The sequence below is a fragment of the Garra rufa genome, chromosome 13 (assembly GCF_049309525.1).
Source record: "Garra rufa chromosome 13, GarRuf1.0, whole genome shotgun sequence".
NCBI classification, from domain to species: Eukaryota; Metazoa; Chordata; class Actinopteri; order Cypriniformes; family Cyprinidae; genus Garra; species Garra rufa.
The window spans coordinates 4,436,269-4,445,862 of NC_133373.1; the positions used below are offsets into that span (position 1 = coordinate 4,436,269).

Consider the following 9,594-nt stretch of genomic DNA (forward strand, 5'->3'; position numbering starts at 1 on the left):
AGTCAACAGAAACCATCAAGATTTAATGAACGGTACTGAGAAACTGATTCAACAGCGTTGGAAGAAAGTTTATAACCCCATTAATGGATATAATGTGTTTTCATTGAGTGCAGTTAATAGCCTTTTTTGTACTGCACATCACGACTGATTAAAATTAACACAGTGTTTATAATCTGCGACAATACACATTGTCCTGTGTATATTCATACATTGTTTCAATGCAAAAAGAACAACTTATTTCTTATATTTATGAAATACTGAACGAAGTTTAGGTTATGTTTATAATTATATTACAGTATTTACAATACTCTGTAAAAAGCAAATCCCCATCCTCAAAAGCCGTGTTATTGAAAGCATCAGTTCAGATTCGTCCAATGTTGTTTCAAATCAAATATTCCCTATACTTATGGGAAGTTGAGTTGGAACTGGCTGTTGATGTACTCTTAGTTTTAAGCCCCCTTAAAACTGGGGCTTCGGCTCCTTCTGTGCTTCTGGAAGTCGATGTGTTGCTTGTAGAGACATTGCTGTATGTATGTTCTGTTTGGAAAGGTGTCACTCCTCCAAAACCTGCTGGTGATCTGTCTTGCTTGTTGCCTTCTTGTTGCAAGGAGGATAGGGATGCGATGTCAAACTCCTCCATTTCTCTTCTCCTTTGCTGCAGTAATCGTCTGCGTTCTTGCCTTTGACGGACTTCAGAGTTTTCTCTCAGATACTCTCTGGCGTTCTCCGGTTCTAGGGGAGGTGGGGATGTCAGTGGAAGTGCTGGTGGCTCAACCTCGTGTCCTTCAGATTCGTCACTGGACGAGGAACTAGACTTTCTTAACTTTGACTTTTGGCCAGTCTGTTCCAAGGAACTAAACTCAGACTTCCATGATTCTGATTGGGTCTTTATTATTAATGCAGACCCTTTTTTCATTGAGGCAGGAGGTGAAACCTCAGATGTTAAAGTGGACCATTGTGTTGTAAGTGTTGAAGAAGATGGTTCACTCTTTGTGAATGCAACGTACCTCTTTACCTTTGGGATTTTATCAAGAGATACACCAGTTTCTTGAAAGAAATTTCTGCCTGTTTTTCCAATGATATTGACATTTGTAGAGGTTGGTTTAACATATTCAGCTGAAGTGTTTGAAATCTTTGTTTCTTGAACTCTTTCATCTAAGGCAGCAGTTGATGCCCGAGAAGGATATTGACTTTCAATAGGTGTGAATTGAATGTATCTCTTAACTCTTGCCACTCTGTCAGGACTTTCAGATGAAGCAATCTGTGTCATTGATTCTGTTTTGTTTCCTATGGATCCTCTTAATTCTGTTGTTGTCTCCTTTATGGGTTTAACAACACTTGAAGACTGAAATTTTGATGCATAAGGTTCATACTGTCTGAATTCAATGTACCTCTTTACTTTTGGGTATTTGTCAAGAGATTCACCTGTTTTATTAGCTGATGGTTTATCATCATCGTCAGATGAAGAGCTTGATTTCCTTGTTTCTTTGGCTACCACAGATACATTGACTCTTTCAGCTGTGAGAGCAGTTGTTGTCTGAGCTGGAGACTGACTTTCAGAATGTGTGAAATGAATGTATCGTTTAACTTTTGGTATTTTGTTAAGAGGTGCTCCAATATGTCCACCCAAAGAGTCTTCCTTAGCAGTTAGTGTGACATCTTCCTCAGATGAAGAGCTTGATCTCCTTGTGTCTTGAACTACCCCCAATACTCCAAGTTTTTGAGCGGAGACAGCAGATGTTGACAGAGCAGGGGATTGACTTTCAGGATGTGTGAATTGAATGTATCTCTTAACTCTTGGTATTCTGTCAAGATGTGCTTCTGTTTGCCCAACAACGTTTTCTTCTTTAACATTCACCTTAAGAGATGGTTGGGCATAATTTTCAACTAAGGTACTAGATCCTGTTTCTGTCACCTTTACAGATGTTACAGTGCTTGGAAGAGGAAGTGGTTCAGATTGTGTGAACTTAATGTACCTCTTCACTTTTGGGATTTTGTCAAAAGATTCTCCTTTTTGTGTAAACACATTATCATCAGTTTGAGTAGATGGCTTAACTTCATCATCATCATCAGAAGAAGAAGTACTACTTGATTTCCTTGTTCCTTGAACAACCCCAGCTATTCCAAGTCTTTCGGCTGGGAGAGCAGTTGTTGTCTGAACAAGAGGTTCACTTGTAGGCTTTGTGAATTGAATATATCTCTTAACCTTTGGAATTTTGTCAAGAGATGCTCCAGTATCTCCAAAGACATTGTCTTTCTTAGCAGTTACTGTGATATCATCCTCAGATGAAGAGCTTGATCTCCTCTTGTCTTCAACTACCCCCAATGCTCCAAGTTTTTGAGCTGAGACAGTAGATGTTGACAGAGCAGGGGATTGACTTTCAGGGTGTTTGAATTGAATATATCTCTTAACTTTTGGTACTTTATTAAGAGATACTCCTATTTGCCCAACGCCTTCCTGAACATCATCCTCAGATGAAGTGCTGTCCCTAGTGGTTGGTTGTTTCAGTTTGGTTTCCGTCACCTTTTTTGGTTTTTCTGTACTTGAAGGACGAAATGCTGACAGATTTGAGGTGTATGGTTCAGGTTGTGTGAACTTAATGTACCTCTTTATTTTTGGAATTTTGGTAAGATATTCACTTGTTCCTTCAGTGATATTCTCTTTTTTAGTAATCGGTGTAACATCTTCCTCAGATGAAGTACTCCATCTCTTTGTTTCTTTAGCTACTGTAGTTACATTGACTCTTTCAGATGTGAGACCAATTGTTGTCTGAGGGGGAGATTGAATTTCAGGATGTGTGAATTGAATGTATCTCCTAACTAGTGGCACTCTATCAAGAGATGTTCCTGTTTGTCCAAAGACATTGTCTACTTGAGCAGTTGGTTTGATTTGATTTGGTTCATCATCAGAAGAGGAGCTTGATCTCCTTGATTCAGATTTGGTTTTCACCTCGGGTATGACTTGTAGTTTATCTGAAGTGGTGGGTGACACAACTGGAAGATGAGATACAGGCTGTTTAAATTGAATGTATCTCTTTACTCGTGGTACTCTATCAAGAGAGATACCAATTTCTTCATTCTCATTCTGAGATCTAACATCTTTAGAGGTGCTGGTGAGCTTAGACGTTTCTGCCTCAATTTTAGTTGAAGGACTGGATACTGGTACTGTTGGGGAAGAAGGTTCAAGCTGTTTAAATGTGATGAATCTTTTTACTTTTGATACCCCATCAGAAGATACGCCTATTTTCATGAAGAAATCGTCTTCCTTGGTTGTGAGTTCATCATCTGATGATGATGATGATGAGCTATATCTTCTTGTTTCTTGTATAGCATCTTTTATAATTAAGGAAGGTGGTGATGGCAGAGTTGGGGAATGAGGTTCAGACAGCTTGAAGCCAATGTATCTTTTCACTTTTTGAATACTTACAGGAGATATCTCAGTTTGCATTAAGTGTCCAGAGGATCTGTCAATCGTAGCTTCAGGTTGAGATACCGTTGGCCTCTTGGTTGAAATCGGTGACGATGTTAGAGTTGGAGAATAAGGTTTTGGCTGATTGAATTGAATGTATCTTTTAACGTTCGGCACTGTATTGATAGATACACCTATCTTCCCGAAGAAATTGTCTTTATTGGTTGTAAGTTTGATATCATCTTCAGATGACGTATTTGATCTCCTTGATTCAGGTTTTGCCACTAGTTCTTTGTTCAAGGGCAGTGTTGTCAAACGAGGTTCAGTGCTTGAGAATTGAATATATCTTTTTACTTTTGGAAGTCTATCATAAGATGCACCCACTTGTCCAGCAAAATCTGTATATTCAGTGGTTTCTTTAAAATCATCCTCGGATGAGGAACTAGATCTCCTGGACTCAGTTGTCGCAATAAATTTAGGTGTGACCACCACAGTGGATGGTTGAGGAGATTGTAATTGGATATCATCCTCAGATGAGGAACTGTATCTCCTGGACCCAGCTGTTCCTATAAATCCAGGTGCGACTACCCCAGTGGTTGGTTTAGGAGATCGTATTTGGGCATCTTCCTCAGATGAGGAACTAGATCTCCTGGACCCAGCTGTTCCTATAAATCCAGGTGCGACTACCCCAGTGGTTGGTTTAGGAGATCGTATTTGGGCATCTTCCTCAGATGAGGAACTAGATCTCCTGGACCCAGTTGTCCCTATAAATTTAGGCGTGACTACCCCAGTGCCTGAAGGAGGAGATGGTAATTTGACTTGAGGATAGGAATCAGAGTGTGAAAACTGAAGGTATCTCTTCACGCTTGGTAAATGATCAAGCGATAAACCATTTTCAAAGAGACTGTCTTCATTTCTGGTCACCTTAGTTACCTTTGGCTTCCTATTACTAGAAACACCTGATCCAGTTGGTGACTTTGTTTGAACTTGTGACTGAAGATTCATCTCATCTGTTTCATTTTCGTGTCTGTTGAACAGTCGTGCACTTAATGCTCTTAATCTCAACAGACCTTTAGAATGTTTCTTGTCAAATACGTCTGTGCTGCTGGAGGAGTTATCAAAGTCAATGTTGAGGACTTTGTCTGCTTTTTTATTTGGTGTGATGGATCCTGTGTTTATCCCAGGTGCCATTGTAAATTCTATTGGGTACTCTGAAAATTCATCTTCTTCTTCACTCGAATATGATCTATCAGTATCATAGCCTCTATTTAGTCTGTTTATACTTGACCTGTAGACAGGATGGACATGGTATAGTGGCATGCTATCTTGATCCTGTTGTTTTTTGCGTTTAGTCTTTTTTCCAGACAAACCTTTCCTGTTAGAGGTAGGTGATGATGGTAGAGATGAGGAATGCTGTTGATGCTGCTTTAAATACATGTATTTCTTGACATTTTGACTTGTATCTTCAGGTGTGGTGCTTGGCTGCACAGATTTGATTGTTTCCTCTGTTGTCAGAGTTGGGGAAGAAGATTCAATCTGTGTAAATGAAATGTATCTTTTTACTTTTGAAATTCCATCAGAAGATACGTCTAAATTGTCACCTTTGTTTGTCAGTTGATCATCATCATCTGAAGATGAGCTGTAACTTTCGGCTTTCAGCATCTCCTCTTTTTTGGTGATGAAAGGTGGTGATGGAAAAGTAGTTTCGGACTGTTTAAATGTAATGAAATTGTCACCTTTAGTTGTCAGTTGATCACTATCATCATCATCTGAAGATGAACTGTAACTTTTGGCTTCCAGCATCTCATCTTTTTTGGTGATGGAAGGTGGCGATAGAGAAGAAGCTTCAGACTGCTTAAATGTGATAAAATTGTCACCTTTGGTTGTCAGTTGATCACCATCATCATCATCTGAAGATGAGCTGTGACTTTTTGCTTCCAGCATCTTATCTTTTTTGGTGATGGAAGGTCTTGATGGAGAAGAAGGTTCAAACTGTTTAAATGTGATGAATCTTTTTACTTTTGATACTCCATCAGAAGATACACCAATGTTCCTGAAGAAATTGTCCTCAGTTGTCAGTTCACTATCATCTGAGGATGAACTATATCTCCTTGTTTCCTGTATAGCAACTTTCGTAGTTAAGGAAGGTGATGATGGCAGAGTTATCATATCTGATGAGGTGTTCTTCTTTGTTGAGGAAAGAGAAAATGATGGCACAGTTGTAGGTCCGGAATGAGGTTTGAACTGTTTAAATTCAACATATCTTTTAACCTTTGGCACTCTATCAAGACCCACATCTACAAATATCCCAAGTTTGTCTGATATGTTCACATCCTCATTCTTTCTCGGGGAGTCATAAATATGCATACTGTCATCAATACTGTCTCCATGAGTGACATCCTCTTGTCTTATAAGAATGCCAGCACTAGGCATTTTTTCATAGTTCTCTGTGTCTGATTCATCCATTTCCTCTGGGTTTACTACATATTTGTTTGGTCCACCTACACTTTCACCACTTTCACTTGAACTAGAGGAGCTTACTGTGTCGGAGCGCTTCAATTGCTTTACATCATCAACAAGAAGTTCTTTACCAAAAGGTTTGTCAAAAACACCAACCTCTGAATCAAAGTTTATTTTGTCTGAAGGTGATTCTACACTGCTTTGCCTCCATTTGTCATCATCCTTTAGTGGGTGTCCTAAAGCAGAGTTGGAGAGATCCCGGATACTTGACCTTTCAGAACCTTCATTGAAAGAAAAGCTTTCTCCGCTGTCATTCCACAACTCTGGGTCCAATTCATCAACACTCAGTTCTGTCAGTCTGGTTGGCCTTTCTGAAAATGGATCTGTACTAAATCCTGGAATTCTTTCCATTGTGTTTTTGTTTCCTGATATATTGACAGCAGGAGGGTCAACACTTTGTTCAGCTTCTCTTGAGAGGTTACCTTCCTGACTTGACTGAGATGATGTTGAGGAACTGCCCCTTCTCTTTAACTGGATGATGCCATTTGCATCGGGAATTGGCTCAAATTCCATGGCCATACCATTTATGACTAAACCATTCACTTCCCCTTCCTGTAGTGAGCTGCTACTGATGCTATCTGCTCTTCCTCTGTGAGTCTCCCTCTCAAGGGTTTGCTGTTTCCCACTGGTTACTGAGGATTTGTTTTTGTCAATGGTCTCATATACAGCCTCAACTTCTGTATTGCTCTCAGAGGAGCCATCGGCTTGATCATTCTCTACTGTAACATAGTAAGGCACTTGAGCTTCCACTTCTGTGATTCCACCAAATGTAACTCTTGAACCCACTCTCACTTCTTGTTCTTGGTCTTCTACATCACTGTACCCCTCATTCACATACGGCTGGGGCACAGTGGAGAAGGTTGTTGTTGTTGTTGTTGTTGGTGGTGTAGCCTGTCTCTTGGATCGTATTCTCCTCCATAACTTTTCCAAGAGTGGTCTCAAAAGAACACCAATGATAAAGGCAACAATAAATGTAATGATGACAGAGAGGGAGACGGCAAGGGCAAAATTTGACTGGGAAACTGTTTGCCGTACAACAGGATCGTTCCTTTGTGTTTTCTTATTTTCTTGCTCATCCAAAATGGTTGCTGCCTCCCTACGTGGTCTTGAGCCACTGCCTTTTTTATAGACCTGTAGATCAAATACTGATATGTGCTCCCCTTGAAGACCTGAAACACATACATAAAGTCCCGCATGCTGCTCTGTGATGTCTTTAATTAGAAGTTTTGGTTGGTTTTCTTTGACTTGGCCATGTGGAGTCCACCAGTGAACCTGCTTGATATCTAGAATAAAAACAGGGAAATTCGGCATTAAATGAGCATTTACATTGTTTACAAGTAGGTTTCAGGGGTTAAATAACTGCATAAAGGAAATTATAAAGTAAGCAGAAGTAGCACCTTGACTGTCATTGCTGCAAGGAATTGATATTTGCATCCCCTCATCCACAATCATACTATGATAGTGACCAGATGTGCTGAATTCATGTGTTGAACAAGTAAGCTCCGAATCTTTCAGGTGAATCAGGTCTTTTCCAGCATGATTTGCTGGAGAGGCACATACCACTTGCCAGGAAGCATCACCCATTTCAGTATCAAAGCTAATCCATCTTCTCAAGTTCTGCAAGTTGCAGTCGCACTTCCATCTGTTGAAGGAGACATCGACCAAGGTGTTCAAGTTCCTCAGTGACTGGTAGGCAGGAACAGGAAGGGTGACCAGCAGGTTATAGCTCAGATCAAGGACCTGAATGGAATAAATGAGTCAATGAAAATGTTTCCCACATTTTATCGCACACTAGGCTAGATATAGTGGAGATCAAAAGTAGAAAACAACCTACAATTTCCTAGTTCCTAAGTACTCCTATTTCAATGAGATGTTTGAAAAATAACTCTGATAAACTGTTAATTTGGCACTTGGTGCTAATTTCCTTAATTATACGACAAACCCTATTTCACTGCCAGCATTCCTCCAATTTTCACTGAGATTGCAAGATGGTGGGCTGCTCTAAGGTGACTGAAACTCTGCGACAGGATGTTGTCCAGAGGAAGGCCAAATGGATGACACTTTCAGCCACTGCAAGAGAAGCTGGTCATTCCACATCTGTGATATCTCGATAATTGCAGGTTTACAATGCCACTAATTCATTCAAGTCTTGGAAAAAGGCTAGTTGCCCATGTAAGACAAATGCACATGAAGACATGTTAATGCAAAGACTCTCAGGGGGGAATTGGTTCAGCACTGCAGCTGGAATTGCTTGCCATTTCAGTGTTGAACAGGGTAAGGATCTGTCTCCGTAAGTTGGACTGAAAGCACAATCTGCAGTGTCCAAAGTCCAAACCTCTCATCAGCAGAAAGAACCAAAAGGCTAAGCTCACCTTTTTCTGAGAAGCATGTTGTATGGAGAGAACTGGTCCAAAGTTCACTTTAGTTATGAGAGCAAGTTTGATTTATTCAGGTCTGATGGGAAACATTATGTTCAGCATCAAACCAGAGACTAAAGACTGAAGCCCAAGTATGTAAAGCAGGAAGTGTCATGGCATACAGCTACATGGCAGGGTTAATGAAAATGTTTATCAGAACCTCCTTCAGCAACATGTAGTTCCTTCCCTTCAAGCATCTTCCAATCAGCCTGCAATTTTCATGAAAGACAGTTGCAATGAAGTTCCTTAAAGCTAAGAACATTGAAATAATAAAAGGGCCGAGTTCTGATCTAAGCTTGACTGAAAATCTCTGGAGAATCCTTGGATGATAAAGATATGGTTAAGAAACCCACTACAGTTACCCAACTGTGGAAGAAGAGTAGATGAAGTTCATTGTGTGAAACTAGTGAGAAACTACCCAGATGAGCTGAATTCATTGAATGCAAGGGTCTCTACACTTCCTACTAATTTCTGACAGCTGCAACCCTCCAAGATTTTTTCCAAGATCTTCTTTTGTGCTAAAGTGGTTAGTGTTTTCTTATTTTGATCAGTTTTTAAAAAAACAAAAACAAAATATAGATTCTTGTTGAAATGCCTTTGTAAAATATATATATATTCTGTAATTTTTATCTGTTCTTATTTTTGATATATTAGTTTTTGCAATAAAGTCTGTCAAAATAGTTAATAGGAAAAACACTGTGTTATAATCCACTAGGGGGAGCACTATCCAAAACACGTAAAGTTGATTTCCCTATAGAATAACAGAATTATTATCATGTGACTGGTGTTGAACTTAAATAAGCTGAATAGTTTCGAAAAGTTACCTGCAGGTGTTTTAGGTCTTCAAAAGCATGTGGGTGAATACTTGTGATGCTGTTATGCTGGAGATGTAACTCTTTCAAATGAATGCATTTGTCTAGGTCTGTATGACCTATCTCAGATATCTGGTTATAAGACAGCTTAAGAATCCTCAGAGACTTCATGCAGCCCAACCCTGAAAAAGAAAAGTATCTTCATAAGATCAAAAGGTAAACATAATTCAATGATTAACAACCAAACACTGATAAACCTAGTTAAATATCAATGCATTCTTTGAGGCCCTAAGGGGCGTTGCAATCTAATGAAAATCCAAAGTCGGACATCCACAGAAAAACTGGATGGCCAAAAGGTGACTCTATAGCGCATGGATAAGTTAAATGTTTGGTTGTGCCCAGTTTTACATCTCAGCTCGACCTATTACAGCCTGCC

At 39.6% G+C, this 9,594-nt stretch overlaps 1 protein-coding gene across 1 annotated transcript; it reads right to left on the bottom strand.

The window, feature by feature from the left end:
• Nucleotides 1-47: 47 nt before the first annotated feature.
• Nucleotides 48-8,671, bottom strand: lrrc66 (leucine rich repeat containing 66). The gene is made up of 2 exons (XM_073852962.1): nt 7,327-8,671; nt 48-7,212 (listed from the first exon to the last, which is right to left on the bottom strand). The coding sequence occupies exons 1-2, from the start codon at nt 7,511-7,513 to the stop codon at nt 383-385; spliced, it is 7,017 nt and encodes a 2,338-aa protein (XP_073709063.1). The 5' UTR covers nt 7,514-8,671; the 3' UTR covers nt 48-382.
• Nucleotides 8,672-9,594: the final 923 nt, after the last annotated feature.

Coding starts and splice junctions, on each gene's coding strand:
- lrrc66 (XM_073852962.1), bottom strand. CDS start 7,513: ATGGGTGATGCTTCCTGGCAAGTGGTATGTGCCTCTCCAGCAAATCAT. Junction 7,213..7,326: donor TTGCAGCAATGACAGTCAAG/GTGCTACTTCTG, acceptor TTTTTATTCTAG/ATATCAAGCAGGTTCACTGG.